This window comes from Balaenoptera borealis (assembly GCF_965194805.1).
Source record: "Balaenoptera borealis genome assembly, chromosome: 2".
NCBI lineage: Eukaryota > Metazoa > Chordata > Mammalia > Artiodactyla > Balaenopteridae > Balaenoptera > Balaenoptera borealis.
The window spans coordinates 94,270,287-94,292,744 of NC_138867.1; the positions used below are offsets into that span (position 1 = coordinate 94,270,287).

The 22,458-nt window shown below is 39.9% G+C and overlaps 1 protein-coding gene and 1 long non-coding RNA gene across 6 annotated transcripts in view; one reads left to right on the forward strand and one right to left on the reverse strand.

The window, feature by feature from the left end:
* The window catches only part of LOC309622625, a 171,825-nt gene that overhangs the window by 24,485 nt on the left and 124,882 nt on the right, over positions 1–22,458 (reverse strand). The window lies entirely within an intron of this gene.
* Positions 1–22,458, forward strand: part of NREP (neuronal regeneration related protein) — a 29,431-nt gene that overhangs the window by 860 nt on the left and 6,113 nt on the right. For 3 of the 5 annotated variants that reach the window (XM_082378591.1, XM_082378592.1, XM_082378590.1), the window contains exons 2-3: positions 48–89; positions 1,395–1,463. In XM_082378591.1, coding sequence (XP_082234717.1) covers positions 1,461–1,463 — 3 coding nt within the window. In that variant the 5' untranslated portion in view covers positions 48–89; positions 1,395–1,460. Of the gene's footprint in view, positions 1–47; positions 90–1,394; positions 1,464–3,087; positions 8,835–13,825; positions 22,457–22,458 lie in introns of those variants that run through there. The other 2 variants (XM_082378589.1, XM_082378588.1) reach the window with 2 other exon arrangements.

Below are 22,458 nucleotides of genomic sequence, written 5' to 3' on the forward strand. Positions count from 1 at the left end.
CTGTCTTTCTAGCATGATACCCTTTTTCATCCACATTTGTGTTTCAGGTGTAGAGAGGAGAGAGTGAACAGGGAGCGGGGCTTTTGTCTGTAAGTATATGCCATTCCCATCCCCGGCCGGGAGCGCTGCTTTCTCTTTTGTGTCGATTTCTTGCCGTTGCTCTTAGCTGGACCCTTCAACCCTGCAGAGTTCATGCTTCTTCCCTCTTAATTTTAAAGAGCTGAAGCGTGTACTTGGAGAAATTCTGGCATTTTGGGTCCTACTGCATTAAGGCTGGAATTTAACTTGGGCTTTTTTTAAAAAAATGCACAAGTTAAGAGGGAGAATTCTTTTGCGAAGGGGTGGGGTTTTTTGCTTGTTGGTGTGGTTAATTTTTGTTCTTCTTGCTCATAAAGCATTGTTAGGAACTGTTTTGTTTCTTTTCATTAGATGCACTTTGGTGCATGCAAGCCTCCCCCCCGCGCCCCCCCCCCCCGCGCCTTTTATAAAATGAATTTGTGTCCCTCCATCCTTACACTTTATTACTCTTTCAAAGCTGCTGTCGCCTCCAGGGGTCTTTCCAGGCATTCGATCTTGCAACACTTTTTTTTTCTGCATTTTCTTATAAAGCAGTTGAACTTCAGGGGAGGGAGGGCTTAAAAATAACTGACTGCTTTTTGCTTGATGATGATAATAATCTGATTTGCATTTATATGTATCTGTAATACCATTATAGGAAAACTCGAAGAGCTTAAGATACCCTGTTAGAGAACTTTTAGTTTCTCCATTCATCTTAATTTTTGTCTTAACTTACGTTAACAAAAGAACTGTGTTCTGATGACACAAAGGTTGAGAGGAAAATCACTGCAGCATGTACATTAATGTTTATTTGGTTTAGGGAGAAGGGCATAATGGTGTATATTCCTGACTTTTCCCCCTCAGTGTAGTTTTTTTTTTTTTTTAAGCACGGAAGGTTATGTAATGCAGTGCCATTTCCAAAAATATCCACTCTGAGGCATTACACTACGCGGTGGAAGGCTGATTCCTATTCTGCTGTCTTGATTGCAAATATACTGCCAGTAGTATGTCTGGGAACAAAGAGCAGCCAGAAAACAATCTATTTTTATCACTTGGTTCTACTTTTAAGTTTGAACTCCTGCAATTTAAAGATGAACCCAACACTAAGAATAGCCCAGGACTCTGGGAAGCTAGGTACCAGGGATTCCTTTGTCCCCTATTTAGGCCTACAGACGGATTGAAAAGCTCTTTCAGAAGCCCCAGTGGTTACAATAATTTGCATGTAACTTAGCTTAACCACAGAAAATGGTTATTTGTCTGTAGCGTCTAAACAGGCTTTCTCATTTGCTGACCTGTGGTATGGCAATTTGTCTACTGTATTTAAACATATTTTGCAGGTTGGTTGGTCTCCTTGGACTGAAGAGAGGGAGGGTGCAAGGCCAAAACTGTTAAGGATTCTCAAAATGGTAAGCATTGGTCATCAGAGGAGATTCTCAGTTGCTTTTTATCAGTCTTTATTCCATATAAATATCAACCACCCACCTTCATCCTGCCTGAACCCTCCATTGTTCCTACCCCATCTGACCTTTCAAAGGTTCTGTCTGTAGCCTGGGGAGCTTTGCAGTACAGCAATTTATATGAATTGGATGTGGTGAATTAGGGATTAGGTCTTTGATTTTAAATCGTTTTGAATAGAAAACTGAAATTCCTCTTTCAGAAGTGACGATTTATTTAACTCCAACAACAGAAACCATTCTGTTCTTTAAGAAGAGTGATATGTTGTGACATGCGTGGAAGAGGTGGCAGCAGTAGGGCTCAAACAAAGCAATGACTCTTCTATTAGAGATAGCCAGAACTTATCCCCAAAAGTAGGAGTCTGTGTCCAGCTAATCCAACAGCTATAGGGTGTGCTGTCTTTGAAAGCATTATATACATAGAGCATGGACTTTTATATTAATACACTGTCTATTGTATCTCAAACATAATTAGTGTTTTTTTGTTGTTGTTGAGTTATAACTTCATTTATGAGAGATATCTGCTCAGTTTTAGAAGATAAGCATGTTATCCTCTAAATGAAAGTGTAACTATTTCTGATAAGCATTATGATCCACAGAGGAGGCAGTTAAGTGTTTGATGACTGATTAAAGAGATGAAATACACATTCAAAACAGTTGAATAAGTGTATTAATTGTCTTTGAAAAATTTCCTCTATGGAAATAAAGTTGAACTGAAAAAAAGAACAAATGTCATGAAACTTTTCACTTAAGTACAGCATGTCCTACTGCAGATGTTTATGCTCTTTAAAACACCTCTTTGCCACTTAGAGTGTGTGATTTCCAAATTTAGTTTTCATTTTTTCCTTTAAACGAGGGAGGAATTTAATGAATCAAAATTGAATCCGATGTACTTGATGTTTTCTTTGAGAACAATCCAAGTATAAGCTTCCAACGAGAAAAATGAATCAGAAGCAGTTAAATGAATTCTGTTAATAAGTAAGCTCTTATTTTTTGTGTATGCCTCACCTGTCATTTCAACAGGTGGGTGTCAAAGCACCTAATCAAATAGATCTTGTTTGGACATAGATTGATAATGACCAAATTAAGGAACTTAAGGTAGAAGGCAAAAGGGATGAACAGAAAATTAAACTAATCAGTAGGTTTTGTGCAAATGTTTCCTAACTCCATATTAAATTCCTAACTAGCCATTGTCACAGAGTTCTAGGATGGTAATAAAATAAACTGCTGCAAAGTATTTTTGTTTATTTAATTATCTTTTACCGTGACTGGCCACATCATCTTGTCTTGTAGCTCTTTATCCCAGAACCTTACCCTTTGTGTCACCATAGGTAGACCATGAAGATTCATGTGTATTGTGATATGTCAGGTGACCAGTTTGGTTGAACATCAATTTGACCACTGACTCTGCCAAAACTAGCCCTATAGATCAGGCTCAGAGAGTAAATATCATGTTTCCGTAGTAGTGAGCAGAGTGAGCTTTGTGGAAGGCAAGCATGTGTGCCAAAGCCGAGAATAAAAGTTGGAACGATTTGCATGCCGAAGAGCAATTCGAATTATTACTACATGTTGTCAGTTTCTTACAGTTGTCATTTACGTATGGTGGCAGAATGAGAAATCACAATTTGTTGCTCTTGGAAGGATTTTGAGTCATGGAAAAATTCTCACAACTTTTTGGTGATCCTTTCATCAAGATGTCAGTCCCTTTTGGCACAAGCCCATTGCCTGAAATGAAACCACGAACAGTTATTGTCGGTGGGTGATTCCAAGTAACTTTCTAGCAATTCTCTTATTCCAGGAGGTCTGAGGTCTTCAAAGTCTTTTCACATTCTAATGTAAAAAAAAAAAGTTTCGGTTGTGTTTTTTTTTAAACTGATATTAGAGGGGTCTTATACCTCCTTTTGTCCTTTTTGGAAAAATGAAGTTATTTTCTTTCCTTGATTAAAACGGATTACTTTGCTGATCTCTGTAACTGGCTTTTTAAAGACTTAGCCCGTCTACAGTAGAAACTAGTGCTAGGGAAGCAATAGAGTTAACACCTGGCCACCTCTAGGAAATATACAAACATGCCTTTTCTGTTAAATGTGTATTTCCATTTGCATAATTTAAAGCATTAAAGAGGATCTAATTTCAGTGTATTTGACCTGCTTAGTAAAGGGCTTATTCCAAATACAAATTTATAATCAGCTCATTCCAGAGTGAGAAATTAACTAGTAGACTCCAGAATTCAAAACAGAGTGATTCAATATTTAGACATTTGACATACCCTAAAGTGATGTTTCACAACGATAATTTGAAGGCACTAAAGAATACTAGTGTGCCTTTTGCATTATCAAAAAAATACAACTGCTTTGTTAACACTACAAGGCATTAATCACATTGTATTCTGTGTAGGGGACCCTTTGGGCACAACTCCAGGGGGCACCATTTACATAGACTACAGTTCATCTGGGGTTGTGCGTTTTAGGAGGACTGTTAAAAGTTTTAATTTTGAGTGTGGTTTGCCTTATCTTAGTTTTCTAGAATGTTTTTTTTAATAACTCATCCCTTAGCTTTTTCAGTTTTCTAGTAAACATACCTTTTTCCAGTCCCCCCCCCGACCCCCTTCTTTACAATTAACAAGATATTGTGAGTCTGCAGAAATCTTCAGCATTTCTTTAATTTATATTTAGCTTTTTGTTAAATTTAATTTCTAAGATTATATTTTATATGGGTTCTTGGTTTTTACTTAGCTGTTTTATTTTAAAGGTACTTGCTTCAGGTACATCACTGAGAAGAAAATACTTCAGAATGAGCAGATGGGTCTTATTGAATAGTTTGAAAAACTAAATTATTTAATTCAATGTCAAGAGTAAGTCCTTATTTTCAACATGACTACTCTCTGTGCTGTATACTTGCCTCCAAGTATGGATGTGCCATGGATTCACAGTGGCATAAGCATGGGCTCATTATGTTTTAACAGAGACCTAGGAATTGGAACAATTTTAGATTCTCTCTAAGACCGATGCTGAGCTTTTCAAAAAGATGAGTTGACCCCATTGTACCGTTCATAGAGCTCTGCTTTCTGTACAGTCTGTGAAGTGGCATTCATGGGCTTACAAGGAGACTCTTTCAATAATCTCTCCATTAACATAAGGTTTCCTTGTTTAAAGAAAAAGACAAAGATTGCGGAGGGATGAGGTCCTGTTGGTAGCTGTGCCATTGGGTTTTGGAATGTAAATTTACAAGTTGCTTAGTGATTCTTGATTGTGGAGATGCTGAAAAGTACCTAGGAGGGTAATTTTAGATGGTACTATCTTCTCTTTCACCAGGCCTTCTAGCACACTGTGAGGGGAGAATTGGGAATTGTTTGGGGAATGAGGACAGTAGGGATGGTCTATCTGGGTTTAGCCCAGTCCTGCTTCCTCTTGAACTAAATAGATATTTCAGGCAGGAGAAGATATTTAAGCAGAAATCCTGGAATAAACAGTTATTTAAAGCACCATTCTATTTTCTTTTGTTTGTTTCTTCTATTTTAACCTGATGCAATTCTTAAAAACTGGCATGTAAATCAGATCTTCATAAATACACTGAAGGAATTCACTTTATTTTAAACCCTAAGATGAATACTTTAAAATCAGAAAATACACTTCTAAAATATGAATACTTTACTAAGCCAAATGAGTAACCTCCAGATTATGAGTCTTATACATCGTGTTCACTTACATTGGACCGACTGGGAGCCTTGGAGTGAAGTACTGTGGCCTCCTTGCTCTTGCACATATTTTTTTAAATGCTGTTTCTGGCTGGGAAGTCTTTTAAGGCCTTATTCTCACAACCAAAGTGAAATGGAGGGTTGAGATAATTATCTGAATAATTATGCTTAAAACAAAAAAAAAAGTTGATTTTTGTCTGATTCATCTTGGCTATTCAAAATGTTGCTGGAGTGAGGTAGGAGTGGGAGGGATTTGCCTGAATTATCTGAATAATTCCTTTGTTATACAGGAAAAGACTAGCAATAAGGAAATCTTACCAGCAAATCCAATTTGAATATACCAGAAAATATATTACATGTACATGGACTGTGTCATCTTAGTTGATCAAGATATATTTAAAAAATTCTAATTTTAAACCACTCCTTTCTTTGTACTGGAAAACAGGTTAACCATAAATCTCAGCCCACAGCTGTAGAAATTATGGTTACTAAAAATATTACTTATTGGTTCTAAATTTATCTGAAATGGGTATTTCTGGACATATTTTGCACCTAAGGACAGCTTCAAGAATCTCTCATCTCAGTGGTTTAAAAAACAGCAGTGATCCTGAAACTGATCTATTAGCGCATGACAGTATTAGCAGCTCTAATGGTTTGGGACTTAAGCATTAGCATGGCTCTCAACTAAATTCTAAATATCAATTCAGTTATTAGTAGCAATGACATGGTATTAACCTAGTGTAACACTAGATTATACTCTCCTGCATTATTTGTTAGTTGGATCACATACATTTCTTTCACTGACCAGCTAAATTATAGGCTCCCAGAGGGTTTATAAACTTCATATACAGTGCTTAATAAAGTATTAAATATATGTTAGAAGCCCAGTAAATATTTGGTCTATACATGCTAATATCTATTAAGTTGGACTTTCAAAAAATTCATCCTTAATGACTTAATCTTGTTCAGTTTTGGTGGACTAGAAGTAATTTGTATCCTTTCATTCTTCTGAAGAGCTAGGAAGTTGAAGTGAGTGTAATTTTAGTTTCCACAGCAAATTATTTTCCTTTTTTTTTTTAATGTACCTCAATGGCATATTGATTTTTTTTAAATAAATTTATTTTATTTTATTTTTTTGGCCGCGTTGGGTCTTCGTTGCTGCACACGGGCTTTCTCTAGTTGCAGTGCACGGGCTTCTCACTGCAGTGGCTTCTCTTGTTGCGGAGCATGGACTCTAGGCACGCCGGCTTCAGGAGTTGTGGCACGCAGGCTCAGTAGTTGTGGCTCGTGGGCTCTAGAGCGCAGGCTCAGTAGTTGTGGTGCATGGGCTTAGTTGCTCCGCGGCATGTGGGATCTTCCCAGACTGGGGCTTGAACCCGTGTCCCCTGCATTAGCAGGCAGATTCTTAACCACTGCACCACCAGGGAAATCATCCATTATTTATTAACAGGAGAAAAAAATTGTGATTAAGCCATAAAGCCACTTGCCAAAAAAGAATGGCTTGCAATTGCTCACCTTTACCAGCGTTTAGAGCCACACTCTGAACAACCTGGTACGATGCTAGCTCTCTAGGTTTGATCCAGCTGTGGTACTCAAAACTCACAGCAGCTTTTCCTGCAGTCCTAAAAATCCCCTCTGGGATCCAGGAGGACCTTTGCTCCCAGTATTGGAACTTTAAAGCCTTTACTTATTTCCAGTATAATCTCATTCTGTGATATTATGAAAATGGTCCCAAGAAAACAAAGATGCCATGTCTGAAAGTACTGAAGAAAATGAGAAGAGTTAGCAGTAGGGTTATGTATATATTCCTGTGTCAGCTGAACAAGTTTTTTTTGAGCATTTTCTTTGTGCTTAGTTCTTTACATTATGGAAAGTGCACAGTTGGCCAGTGCCCTCAGTGGATTTATATTTGAGTTGTGGCAGGAAGACTAATATGCATGACAAACTTAAACATTGTCTTGCAATATAATCTAGTGCTGAATTGTAAGATGCAGAAGAGTGGTATTATTGGGGACTGGGGATTATAGGCAAAAACTTTTTTTTTTTATTTTTTTTTGAAAACTTTTTTTTAAGGAGGTAGAAATTCAGCTAGACCCAGAGATGACAAACGTATGGCATGTGTGCCACCACTGACCCTGCTATATACCTGTGGCAGACATTGCTAATCGGTGTCTTGACGCTCATTATTATTATTCACCCTGAATATGATTTCCAAATCCTCACAATCTTGTTCTGTTAACAACTGATTGGAGTCAGCACAAAATTTGAAACCTAGAAGCTCCTTGAGAACAGGTACTATGCCTTCTTAAGATTTTTAGGGCTTAGCATCAATCCTTAATAAATATTGAGTGAATGAAGAATTAAGAATATTCCGGTAGATTTAGTTGAGAGAAAAGCATATTTCTCATAAAAGAAAAGTATGCTTACAGGAGTGAGCATAATGCATTTTTACTACAGTAGGGAATGTCCTCCTCCCTGTTTAGGGCCTCTTTGCTCTCAAAGACAGACCTCACACACTCGACCTAGAAGTTGAGGACTTGATGTGCTGAGCCAGAGGAAGCCACTGAGCGGGCATCTTGGAGATGGCCCGAGGCTCTCACTCAGGTTCCAGCCTGTCTCAGGTTCTTTGCGTTTTGATTGTGCCCAACAGAAAAGAGCACACACACTCACATACACCTTCTGATTGATTGTAAGCCTAATTTACTGCTGCCTCTCACTCTCTTTGGGTCAGGGTGGAGTGGTGGAAAGGAAAGAAGGTCCCTAGCTGGAAGGAATTGGGAAGGGAGCACACGCTTAACCTCTTTCTTGGGAGAAGGTGGCAGCACTTCCACTGGTAAATGCCGGTGGGTTCGTCAGTGTCCACTTGGCCAGAGAGGGTGTTGCTGCCGTGCCAGCTGCATGAAAGGAGGCCCCATGCGTCCCTTCTGTGAGGCTGACTGGGTGTAGCCATGTGCTAATCAGTTGCAGCCACACGCACCCAGCTGGTTCTCTCTCTCTACTTCTTCCTGATTAGCCAGACGTACGTATTCAAAGTTCAAGCCAACACTTACATCACCATAATAAAATTGTTTACAATTTGAGGCCTACAGGCTGTTACTAATTTAGTCAGTAGTCTAGTGACCATCATAAGGGAATCTTGTCACATGATACACAAAAGTTAGGGAAAGCCAAGACCAAGAAGGATTTTTCTGGAATCTCTTCTGGAAACAGCACAGACTCAGAAGGCATCAGCTGCAAGGTTTTCAACATGAAATGATTTTACCAGCTCCTTTGGCCCCTTCAGATGAGGTTGGACTCATCCCCTAAGTCTCTCAGTAAGTGACATAGGTAAGCACTATTCCTTGAATTCCTTAAGCCTACTCCCACCTCATACCTTCAAGTATTTTTTTTCAGCTTCGGTGTTTAAGCCTTCATAAGTTTAATTTCTGTGGCTGGACAGCCATGCCAGGAACTCTGTGAACTCATCTTTTATTTCTAGCTACTATAGCATATATTTTCTTAGAGGGACCAGGCCACTTGTTATTCTGAACATGCCCCAGGAGGCCCTCCCTCTGTGCCTTTGCTTACTCAGTCCTAGAAAGAATGCCCCTCCTGACAAAATAAAGCTCTTCTTCCAGACTGAATTTAAATGACAACTCCTCCATGAAACTCACCCCAGGACATCCAGCAGGAATGATCTCATGCTCCTCTGTACACTCATCACACAACAGTCTACTTGTAGCTGGCTTCTTTCTGCATGCTTTTCTACCCTCCAAGATTGTAAACTTGAAACAAGAACACTGACCGCTAGTAAGTGAACATCAGGCCTCTTTTTGTGATAGCAGTTGAGGCTGTGATGCCTCATTTTTTTCCTTTTCCTCTACCAGGATGGTGAGTTCAGATGTGGGAAAGTTTCGTCATTGACAGGGAACTCTAGAACAGCTGGTGAAGTTGATTGGCATTCTTTTCCTACAAAGTAGAAGGAACCCCTAACCTTCATGGACCTTAGAATAGATTGCACCTCCATGAACCAGTCTGACAATTGCTCCAGTACCTGTGTAGGAACTGGCACATTCTTAGTAATCAATAAATGTCTATGGAATAAATGAATGAGTCAGACCTCAGGGATACATGGAGATCTGTTATTTCTGGGCAGAACCGGGTGGTTCACCTTGAGATTTACAACTAGTAATAGCCCAACACTTTGCAGGGTCGCGACAGTGCAGTCTGTAGAATGTATGACCCAGGAAATGAGATCACCATGGACAGGTGATGAATTTGCTGCTGAAAACCCCTCTCACTGAATAAAGAAGGCTCAGTGTTTGTTAGGGAGGTAAAAGGGGAGAGTTAAGTGAAGTCTAAGCACAATACAAAACCAGCTCTGTAGTTCTGTGCTCCCTTCTTCTACACTTCTTTAGACAGAAGAGGCCCTGAGAGTGTCCAGAAGGTTGGTTCAGTGTGGTCTGCTGGAAGAGGACTCTCATCTTTAGGGTGGAGTCACACATCCACCCAGAACACTGGCTGTGGGGTGCCGTTGTGCTCCAGGTTATCAGTGGCGTTTCGCCAGTGGTCCCAGTTTGCCTCTCAGCAGTCTGACTAAGGCATTCATGACGGTAGAGCATCATCCGCTCTGGTTTCACAAGGTAATGAAATCTTCATAAATGAAATGACTGCCTCTTATTACCTTAGAATGGTTTCCAGTCTAAGCTTTGTGCCTGAAAAGTGTTAGGATTATCTAGCTGGAAGTATTTTTAAACCCTTGATTTTACACTATGCTTGTTTATCCTCACTCGTAGACTAAAATACAAACGTAATTCGTGTTTGAAAAGGAGAAGGAGAAGATATTTAAGAGCATGTGCTCGATGAAAGGAAGGTCTCTTTGCCCCTTTTAAGCTGAGATTGGGAACCAGAGCCCTTGATTGGAAAGAAAGGGAGAATGGCTGAATAGTTGTTGCCAGTGAAAATATGAGCCAGAGGCTCATACCAACAGGCAATTAAAACAAGAGGGAGATTCATAACGTGCACAGAAGTTTTGGTGTGGTTGCTCGGTTCTAGCTCTTCTCCCTTCTCCACTCCAGCCCTTACTCAGATCACCATCACACACCAGTGTCCTTTGATTACTGGGGCAGGTAACAGCCTTCCTGTCTGAATTGTGTTTGATACAATTCCAGCAGGGAAAAATACTGCAGTCCAGTGGCTGAACAGGGAGAAATCTACAAAAGTTGTGTTTAAAATGGGTCCAGGCATTTTGAGGTCACTTTTATTGGATAAAGTCAGTGTCGGATATAGAACCCATTCTTGGACAGGGAAGAGTAGAAATTAGGAGAAGATACTGCGTGTTTGGCAGCCAGCGTTCAGAACTGTCAAGGAAAAGCTAGCGTCTGTAGTTAGATGAAAAAAAACTTACTAAGATACTTTTAAACATGACCCAAGTAAGGGATTGTTATCAAGTACTTTACTAAGAAGGACTGTTTCATGTCCTTCATTGTCATCATAGTGAAAGTTACCAAAAGGCTTATTGAGACCATGAGGGGAGAGTCTGTCCTTGTGCACCTTTGCCAGGCGGTTGCTGAACCTGCGTGCACTGTTGTGTCATGTGGGTTTGGCAGCACATGGTTGAACATTTAGCCTAGTGCCTGCTGCGTTGTAGGGACTCAGTTAACACTGGCTGAGAGAATGAATACTGGGCAGGGAACAGACCCACTGTTTGAAAGATGCGATCTCATGTACTTTCTGTGGTTGCATGGCTAAGAGAATTAGAATTTGAAAAGATGAATTCATTAACTAGCCCTCTACTTTCCTTAATAGATGTCCAGGATTTGGTGGCTTAGCTCTAGAAAACTTTTTTGGAAAAAAAAAAAAAAAAAGAGGGGTTTTCTTTGCTACTTTGGCACTTCCAGCCCAAGCTAATGGGACATTTTCTTTGATAATATGTTCATTCTCTAGAACTGAAAGCTACCTACTAAATATTAAATGCTTCACAGAAAGTAAGTACTTGGTAACTATTTCTTGATTTATTGATTGGATAATCAATTAATGTATCTAGTCAACCAGTTCAGTTAATAGAGCATCAAAAATTCTGCCCACATCTTCTTGGAGCCCTTCTCATCTTTGTAATTTTGATCCTTAGTCACCTGGATTTGACTGTTTCCAAAGCCTAGATGCTCTGGACTGCAACTAAGGCTCCATTTCATGGTGCCCTGTGGAGACTTAGGTCTAATTATACATCACGGAATGCCTCTGGCCTTTGGATATTTTGTTCACTTCTTGATAATAGAATCTTAAATTGTTCTGATCTTGTTATCAAGGTCTGGGATTCAAGTCTCCATATCTTTTCATTTCATCTTCATTAAGCCTATGCTTTTTTTTTTTCATGAGGACTCCTTTTGAAACTTTAATTTTCTTTTACAGGATTAACTGTCTACACTGTCACAATCAATTCAATTAGAAGTTCAATTAAATTTGTTTTTTTGGCATCATGTAAACAATTCATCTGATAGTTAATGTGAATTTTTACCAAATTGATCAGTATTCTTACGTTGTTCAGACAAACCCAGAGGGGCACTATGTCTTTGACTGATTGAATACAGTACTCTACCTGTAGTCTGAGTATCAGATACTAATTTCCTTGTTATTTTCTATTTGTTACCTTCATGATAGTAATAACTAATAATTGGCTTGTTCCCTGATCTCTATTTTTCCATTTTTCTGTCTTTAGTACTGACTGCATTTCTACTACGTTAATTAAAAGTTTCCAAGTGGAATAGGGTTAAATTTTTTTTTCCTTCTGAATTACCATTCTTAATAGTTTCCACACGGCCTCTCTGGTCTAATAAGTGTTTATTTTCTTCCTCTTCAACTAGGATTACTTTATACGTAGTGTATGGTTTGTATATCTGCATATCATTGGTAAAGATAAGAGTTTAATTCTCCTTTGACTAAACAGTTTGTTCTGAAATTGAAATTTTGAAAAGCAAAGTTAACAGTGAACATGATTTCAAAGGCATCTGATGAAAGAAAAATATTCTGAATTAGACTGTCTGTTACTAGGCCATCAGAGAAGAAGTCGTTTGAGAGTTCATTTAGGGGTCATATGGAAACGATTTGGTTTCTCAGCAAATGCCCTTTGTAATTAGCTGCAGTGTTTGCTAGATATTTGTATTGTGCTGAACATTTCCTTCCAGGGAAAATTGAAAAAAGACAAAACTGTGGTGATGAGTGTTGCTTGGGTTTAATTAGATCCGCCGTCCTCATGTAGCCAAGCGAGAGCTGCTGCTCTAAGAGTAATCTTTCCCCAACTACTGTAGTGACACGTGGACGAGCACACCCTCTGTGCCCTCAGACAGTGCTGATTTTTTTAGGTAAGTTACTTTTGAGGGCAGCTATTTATCAGAAACACAGCTGGCAGAGCAACAAATATTTCTGAGAAAACTACTCTTGATAGTAGGTGTCAGAAATCTATCTAAATTTCATCACAAGGGCACTAAATGGAGATGCGCAGCACCTACTTGGGGGTTGAAAACAGGCCCCAGCTCTCAGGGGCCTCATGATGCCACTGCAGGTGGCTCTGGGGAAATAGCAGAGAAGATTGATATTGAGAGACCGTGTTCTCTGAGAAGAGAGGCTGGGTTTGCATCCTGTCTTCTCCGTTTCTTGGGTATGTGATCTTGGGCAGGCTCCCTGACTGCTCCCCATCAGCATTCTCAACTGTCAAACTGTGAGGATGATGGTAATAACAGCTACCCCAGGTCCACTTAGTCCTTGCGTGCTGGACCCTGTTGCCATGGCTTTACAGGTATTGATGCACTTCGTCCTTGCAACAGCACCCTGAGGATTAAATGAGTGTGCCTGGAAAACATGCCTAAAATTAAAAAAAGAAATTATAATGAACTCTAGTATGCATTGCCATGGAAAACTGTGGGTCTCCAAATGTACATACTCTGCCCGTGTGGGTTCCAACAACTCTCATGCATCGCTCACAGTTCTCTTCCTTTGGAGTAGTATAGTTTTGCTGATTGGTTTGCAATCGAAGAAGGACTGAGGGGGAAAAGCCCAAAAGATGTCAATGTCAATGTATTCTGTGGTCGCAGAATGCAGTCAGGACTCGGAATGAAGTTCTGAGTTTCCAAAGCTGTCTTTTTCGCATTAATTGGAATACGTGATCCCTTTCCCAGGGAATTTAGCCTCCTAATTTGGCATTCCTTTTGCAGTTATCTTCACAACTCTTGAGGTAGTTGTTGGGTGACTCCCAGTACCGAAACACCTTGTCGATTTGGGTTGGTGGCCGCCCCCATAGGTCTTCTCTGCTTCCCATGGTACTGCCTGACTGACCTTTGTCAGGGAGAAGACTTCTACTGAATCAGACCAAGCTGTACTCAATGGGGCTGAAAATCCAGATGGTGTACAGGGGCACATCCATCCTAACCTTAATTCTATTCCTCTTGTACTTTTAGTTTTTTGCCAGTTTTCATAGAGGACAGGTTACTGGAAGCCTCTTAGTGCCCTGTTTGTGACCTAAACACTTATAGCATGCAGATATGGATCTGGCTATATTTTCCCCCTTTTTAAAGCCAATCTTCTTATAAGATAATCAACTAGCCTCTGATTTAAACCAATTTTAATTACACCCTCTCCACAACAGAAACCATTTTCCCTCCAAATTTGGTGATCTGTTATGATGCTGTTTGCTGTTGAAGAGTTATCAGTCTTTGAATGACCAAGACGGTACAAGACAAGCACTGAACTGTGAAATGACTTTTGCTAAATGCTGAGCGGTTTGCAGCTGCCAGCAGAAGAGGGTGCATTGATGGAAAGCGAGAATAACTTCTTTCGGAATGAGCACTTTGGGAGAAAATACACACTTTCTGGAAAAGTCAGTCTTGCTCATGTCATCAATAGGAATGCTTTGAAATGTCCACAAGCTCGTCAAAAGCAACTGGCTATCTCATCATTCATCCAGATCAAGAAAAACCCCAAATCCTTATGTCCAGATAAATAAATACCTATTTCACTAGCCTTTGATTGAGGGCTTTAGCGAAGGAAGTCTGAGTTTTCAGGACTTATTCTTCCATGTTGTTGGTGAAAAGTTTTATAAGATTTTAGTGGATAGTGCAGTAACTTCAGGACAAGAGGAAAGAAAAATCAGTATTCTTGGTGAGTAGAAATCAGACTTCTTATAGTTATTTGAAACCCAGCATACCTAAAATTATTCAAACCAGCTAATAAAAGCAAGTCTAGATGTTTCCTATTAACCTTGGAATGTGCTTGGAAAAAGTCCTGCTAATTCCAGATGTCTAGTATTGGAAAGCATATCAACAGCATGACTCTCATTTGTGGCAGAGAATACAGTTCAAAAATTCATAAGTGCAGTTTGGTGCACTGGGGCCCAATATGGTTTTCTTTCTTTCTTTCCTTCCTTCCTTCCTTTGTTTTTCTGTTTTTCAGTCTTTTGCTCTCTCTCTTTCTTTCTTCCTCTCTTCCCCCCCTTCATTCCCTTTCATCCTTCCCTCTTTCTTCTTTTCTTTCACCTTAAAAGTAGGAGAAACATGGCAAGATGTGGTGTTTCTGATTTCTTGATTACAAATGAAAACCAATTTATATAAGGGAATAAGGTGGTCCAGACTTAGAGCTCAGATGTGTTAAGTAAATATTTATTCTGGTTCCACTCCAGGGAGGTAAAAGATTTTATTAACATATTTGTTGAGGTCATGGGGCAAGGAGAAGCTTATGCTGTGCTTAAATGCCTGAGGGGCCTTTTTTTTTCTTGCTAATTAACAAAAGCCAGTATTTTTTTTCTGCTGAAAAGAGCAAATGTCTTGTTTTGTGGCCTGCACTTTCTTATTGTTCACTCACGAACTGCTTAATCTCAAACTAGAGTTTTTAAAAGCTGCTTTATTTTTTCCCTTCGTTAAGAAAATCTCTTCTTAGATATCCCTTATGAGATTTGTTTCCAAGCTTTCTTCTTGTACTTTTTCTCCTGGTTTACTTTGGGCTGTTATCAGCTTTTTGTACTTTGTTTTGTCTTCATCACTGAAAAGAAAAATCACCCATTAAAAGTCTAGATTTGAAGTGTTGAACTTAATTCCCTGAGTCCAGTGCACAGTTTGGCTCTGATTACTGTACCAGGCTGACCTCCAGCCCAGGGGAGGGTGCCTTGGCAGAAATCTGAGAATTCCTCGATCAGTAACTCCCTTTTTTGGATTTATGGAGCCTTTAGGTGGATGGCTTTGTGTTAAGCGTGTTCCTGTTGGAAAGGAATGAGGCTGGGATGAGAGGAGTTTGCACAATACAAACGTTTGCAACTGACCTCGGGTTCGGCACACTGAGTTCGACAGCTACTGCTTCACCCCTGCCTTGAACCACACGCCATCCAAACCCCCCAAACTCACATAACGCATGGTTTCAAAGAGGGGTGAAAAAGCAGAGTTGGGTAATGTTGTTAACCTTTTGTGGCTTGCTCTTGACTTGATTCCTTGCTTCTCTAACTAAGTCTTTGTTCTTATTCTTAGAAATCAAATTTTAAAAAGACTCAGCAGCCAAACAAGCAGAATATTATATTGTGGAACAGAGTGACTGTGAAAGCTCTTTGTGCTGACGATTAATTTCACATGTAAACACTTTCATTTTGTTGCCAGTGAGGAGACTTCCTTTTCCTTTCTCTGCCTAGTTGAAATCTAGAAATGAAATTCCACAGCTGTCAGGCTCCCACATATTCATCAGCGGCCTCTCAAGATGGCTTCACAACCAGCAGAGGGAAGCTAGAGGATTCCACTATTAAACTCTACACAGCTTGTTTCAAACACCCCAACTCACAAAGTAAAGAGATATGAATCCTTTGCCTGCCTGACCTGTAATCACGGGCAGTAACATAATCTGCTGCATAATAGTAATAAAATGTGGACATTTTCTGTGCCCATAGTAAACATATGCACCCAAAGCAAAGTTAATGCCCGTGGGCTTAACCAGTTTGTGAGCTGTGAACCACGGTTGTCTCTCCCACCCTTATTTCTACAGATTAAGAACTTATCAGGCCATGGAAAAACCGGGAGTGTCAGCAGGTGTTGTAATACAGCAGTGCCCTAAAAGGCCATGCCTTCCTTTCTAGCAGGAGGGCATTTGTGGTTGAGTGCAACAGTCAGGTGTTTGTAAGGCTTTCTCTGTGATTACCCATTGTTACCACAGCCAGCTCCTCTGTGTGTGTGTGTGTGTGTGTGTGTGTGTGTGTGTGTGTGTGTGTATTTAAGTTAGGTCGCTGCATGTTTCACTTAGTTCTCGAACCAGAATGTTGGCCAACTTGGGGACCAACTAACACTTTTATTTTACTTTCCAGAATCTGCAGAGGTGACGTACACTATCTGAATGACCCAGTGTTCTGCATATTTATCTTTTGGTCTTCTAATTGCAGGTCATTTCCCCCACTGTGTACTCCATCTCCAAGCAGCATTCACAGGGTTAGGCAGATCTCTAAGAGTAGGTCTCTAGAGAGGCAGCTCAGTGCATCATCTTTTGGCACCATCTAATCTTTGATGTAATGCTGTTCAGAGAAAATGACCTTGTAACTCATTTATGGTTTCGGTTTACATTCTGCCCTCTCACATGTCCAGTAACACCTGGGAGAAGACTGGCTTTTGAGGGAGATTCTTAATAGCACCACTTCAAAGGGTATTTGCAGAAATGAAGATCATGTATGTGCACATAAATTCTCCTTGTATTACAGTACTGGGTTTCACAACCTCCCAGCCAATTAGGCAGAATAGAACGTGGATCCACACGCACACACATGTGCACACACACACACACACACATTGGCAGAGAGATGATAAAATACACTCCTTTGCTGCTCAAAGAATTAATTATGCAGGTTGGACATCTGCTGCTCTAGTTCCCTCTCCTAATTGCTGGGGTGGGCACCTATCCTTGGTAAATCATAAAAAGGCCATTGTTTAAGCACATAGAATCCCACCAAGGGTAGAAAATAATATTATAATTATGGTCATTAACAAGCAAGCCATGCAACATCTTCATAGCAGGTTTCTGAGAAGTTACGTTAACCAGTGAAGTAAGCAGCATATATGTCTGTGGTATATTTAGGCTCCGAATAAAGCCATGACCCTGCTTTGAAGATTTTTCTCATATAACAGTCTCCCCAAAGAAATATTGATAAAGACAGTAAATGAGCAGAGGGAAATATGAATTTAGAAACAGGTAATAAATAGATATAGTTCAAAATTTACATGCAGTATGGTGGAAGTGATAGGAAGCATGTCAATTAGATTGATGCTGTATGTGGACTATACTGTTGGAAAATAAATAGCAAGTTTTGCCATGAAAAGCTTGAGAGGTTAGAAAAAAGAATTTGAATGATAATCTAGTTGGCATTTTGAGGGGCCGGGGTACCTTGCCTGAGTGGTCCCTGATTCCTCCACATTTTATTTTTCTAATTTGAACAAATTCTAATTTGGCAATAATCATTGCAAGCTAATTGTCTTATAGGCTTTAAAAAATGAAGTTAGTTTTCACTGTGCATTGCCCTGAGAATAAAACAAGCCTGGAAAGAAAGAAGGAAATAAAGATTACAAAAGGCAAAAACCATGAGCATTTTCTTCTAAACTTGTATGCAGTGATAGACAGTTGAAACTTAAATGCCCAACCATCAAATACATTTAAGGGAATCAGGAAGAAATAGTACCTTTTCTCCATAAAACTATATTAGTGGGCTAAAATATATTCAGTATACTTGAAAGCAAAAAAATTGGTTTTAACTAAGAATTGCTCATGGATATCTAAATACATATCTATCATGATTAGTGAATTTAAACCAACATGATTCTTCATGTTCTGTTGTTTCTAAACAGTCATCAATGAGATAAATGTAGCATTATAGAAAAAGACGCATTGACTAACATATTCAATGAGCATAAACCCTCAACCTTCCCCCGAATTCAAGCAAAACCTTTGCATGTTCTCCAATTTAAAACATTAAAATACTTCATCTCCTCTGTATTTTCACAAATACTGATGTTTTCTTAATTGCTGAGGCTATAGCTTGCTTCTCTGATTCCTGACATCTGGAAGAGCAGTATTCGAGCGGGTTTGAGGATTTTACTTGAGCAAAAGCAAACAATTGTTTATTTTATATACGGAAGACAGTTTTAAAAGAACACACTTCTCTTGTGAAGACTAAGACAAACTTTGGTTTACTTGTTTAATAAGACAACAGTTGTGAGGGATTCCCATGTGCTTACATTTCTGAGGTGCTCACACCACCACCACCAAGAGAGAACTTGGTGAAGTTTAAGAGAGGAAAAGTTAGTTGAACCAGTCTTCATGAAAAACACAAACTTGAATCCAGAAACCTGAACGCAAGGGATACAATTTAAGCCATGTGTCCACTTTCGGAGCATCAGTTGACTAATACCAAGAAGAATGAACAGCGTTGGGGTCCAGCAAGAACAGATGCTCTCCGGAAAGATAGATCAACTTACCCTCTTTTCTGACCCACATAGTATCAGTACTCAGAAGCCTGTATCACAGGGTCATTGTCAGCTTCTAATATTCTGAACTAGGTAAGAAGCAGCCTGTGGGGTTGCATCTGTGTTGTTACTATTGTGGCCACTGAGAGCTGTAGCGAGATCTGGCCGAGGAGGCGCCTCCCCCCACAGAGTTCATTACATCCTTACCCCTCAGCCTTCTGTCTTCCTTGGCTTGCATCTGGCAGCCATCACATACCCTCCCAGATCCCTTGCTGCCACCCTTATTTCCTCTGTTGACAGCACTAGTGGATGTCTTGCTAAATGTTGGTTTTGTTTGTTTTTTTAAATCTGTTGATGGATATTCCAAGCGCTATTACAGTTGACATAACCTATACATTTTTTTAAATTGCACTTAAAACACGCTGTGTTAGTTTCCTAGGGCTGTCAGAACAGAGTACCACAGACTAGGTGGCTTAAACAACAGAAATTTATTTTCTCACAATTCTGGAGTCTCGAGATCTGAGGTCAAGGTGTCAGCAGGCTTGGTTTCTTCTGAGGCCTCTCACCTTGGCTTGTAGATGGCTGTCTTCTCCCCGTGTCTTCACATGGTCTTCCCTCTGTGTAGACGTGTCCTGATTTCCTCCTCTTGTAGGTACACCAGTCATAATGGATTATGACCACCCATATGACCGCATTTTAACTTAATTACCTCTATATTACCCTATCTCCAAATACAGTTACATTCTGAAGTATTGGGGGTTAGGACTTCACCGTATGGATTTTGGGAGGAACACAGTTCAGCCCATAGCACATGCTTTAAAATGATCTTTTAGAGGATCTATCGCCCCTGCTGTTTGCCTCCCCTGCCCCTTGATTTGAGCTCTTAAGAGTCAGGAACTCTATTTCTCTTCTTGTCATATCCAGAGTCTAACTGTGTGCAGCACACTGCGGGTATTTCACAAACTCACGGTGAACGCCCGCGTGGACAAAGGTATTCTGAGTTATTTGAGAGTAAGGATAATGATTGTCATTGATGTTTTTCCTCTTAAGTCTTTCATGTTAGAGGCTTCAAAACACCACAGGTATAGGAATGAACAAAGCAGTAATGTAGGTAGCATATATTTCTAATAATCTGCCACCTTTTCCCAAAACCAAAAAATAAAAGTTTAACTATTCCACTTTAGATTCTGTGTCCAGGGATATACTGAGTTCTTAGAGACCAGCCAGACAGGTGTTAAGAATGTAATTGAGATTCTTATATGTCCCTGCCATTTTTGGCTTAAAATTCTGACTCAGAAGGAGACTAGATGAATTTACCACAAGGCCAAAGTGACATTTATTTTTCCTAACGTATACCCTGATTACTTTATGATTCACACACTAAAAAAATGCCTAATTAGAATGCCCTTGGTCAATCTGTAGCTAAATTAATATGTTTCAAAAGAACAAATTTGAAGTAGGGAAGGAAGTTTCCTTAGTCATGGATTTGCTGACAGATACTCATTGGCATACAGTCACTGGCTGTTTTTCTTTGAAAAAGGAAAGTTCTCGGAAAAAAACTTGTAATAAGTATTGTAACAGTAAGTATAATAATTTCTGAGGGGTAAGCTGTTTTTCCCTAAAGATCAGACTTGGGTGGCTTCAGTATTCATGTTTTGGACCTAGAAGTTAAATGCTAATGTAGTGTCATTTTGTTAAAGTAGAATACCATAAAAAAGCATAAGAAAACAGATACAACATTTACTTGATTTTGCTTTTCATTGCATCCATGTGCCTACTATGTTTCTACATGTATCAATGTTTTTGGTTTACAATAGAATATTATTTCTTGCTAATACATGTCATGTTTTTAATAATACTTAAAGCATGCCTTGAAAAGCAGTAGTATAGAGATGTCATCGTCTTTTATCTATTTATATTAAGTGAATTTACAGTAGATCCCAATTTGAGATCGCCTATAATTTCCCAAAGTGGGATTCTGTGTGCTGTGACTTTCTTTTAAGCCTTAAACAAAGCTTGTGCATCTAAGATTGCAGTTTTGTTTTTTTCACCCATTCCTGGTTCAGGGGAATGTCAGTGGTGTCTGTCTGTCCCAAACAAGGCAGATGGTGGCGTTCTCCTAGAAGGAGCTGAGCAGAGGAGGGAAAGCTGAGCAAGAGGAAGGAGTTTGGGGTTGGGGGAACCAAATGGCCCAGAAAGCAGACCCAGTCCAAAGTCAGAAAACAGGCCCAGTTCTTGCAGCATGAGCTCTCAAATATTTAAGACCTAAATGTGTGCGGTGGCTGTGGACTGGTGTAATTTTGAAAGAGGTGGTAGGCAATTTGCATTCTGGGATAATTCGAGGACATCAGGATGGCAGAAAGGACCCAGCTTTAGAACCTGGGAGCCCGGCTTGAGTTTGAGTCCTATCCTACACTGTGTGACTTTGGGCAAGTCATGTGACCTTTCTGAGTTTCAGTTTCCTCTTCTCTGTAATGATAAGACCTATTTACAACCTACCTTCAGGATAAACTAGGTAATGCATGCAAAATTGCTTTGTACAGTGGGATGTGCCATAAATGTCCCTGGGGTTGAGCAAAGATAGTTTCTGTTAGACTCTCCCACAAAACCAGCACAGCCATCACATTTTGTGCCTCAGACCCCCTGACCAAAGTGACTGATTGGGACATTGAAAACATTGCAGTCAGCCCGATGATTAGGCTATCACATCTAGTGCTTTCAGAAATAAACAAAAAAAGATATATAAGTCTGTTAACCAATTAATGAGGTGTAATTCTTAATATTATTTACTAAATGTGAAGCTTATTTACAGCATCTAGAGAATCAGATCTGGAGGGAATCTTACCTAATTTTCTCCCCTCCCTTCAAGCAGGGCTGTATCAAATGTAAATTAGCCCTGACAGATGGTTGTTGGATTCGGTTTCTAAATTTCTTAAAGAAGATTTCACAGTTTTCCTCTCTAAATTCTTTTAGTAATTTAACAATTCTTATGCCAAGTTCTTCCTTACAGCTGACCTAAATCTGTAGTTGTAATTTAAGTCCTTATCCCCCTACTCCTGCCTTTACCAGCGATGGAGAACAGCTGGTCAGCAACCTTCTTAGGGTGGTCATAACCCTTTTTAATATTGAAAGAAGAGTTGCTCAGTGGGACTCACTCTCTCCACCTCGTCCCACCCCTGCCCCACCCCCCCATATGCAACAGGTAGTGTCCTCTGAATCATTCATGGCGATGCCACCAGTCCCCTGCCCTGCCCCTCTCTGAGACACTTGGCTACTTTCAGGCAGCTGGGCAGAGTGTGTTGTCAGCGGACGTGTGGATCTGGGGAGGATACAGGCTGCTTCTTCCTTTCCTCCATATGCTTTGTGCATAATTGAGCCTTCTAATAAATGAATCAGGATTTAACAGTGTTTGGTGGGTACATGACACATTTATCTCATAAACATGGAGTTTTGCAAGGATACTTATCACAGGTTGCTTTGAATATTAGGCCTCCCCAGTGCCTTAGTTTGCTCAGGCAGTAAGCCATGAAGCTACCACTTTGCATGCTAAAAGATAGCACTGACTGATATCTCTGCTCTGTTGGACTTGGTCTTGGAAGACATCGAGCTAAAACTCTCCTGAGTGCAGTGTACATTCAGAAGCACACTGACAGTCTGAAAGAGCGGTCGGGCTTCCCCAACACTCTAAGTTGCAATTGGCAAATAAATGACCATTGAGGAGAATTGAGCTCATTAAGCTGTTCCCAAGTGGTTTCAGAGTGGATGCAGTTTTTAATCTGAATGTGTGTGCTTTTATGTCTCT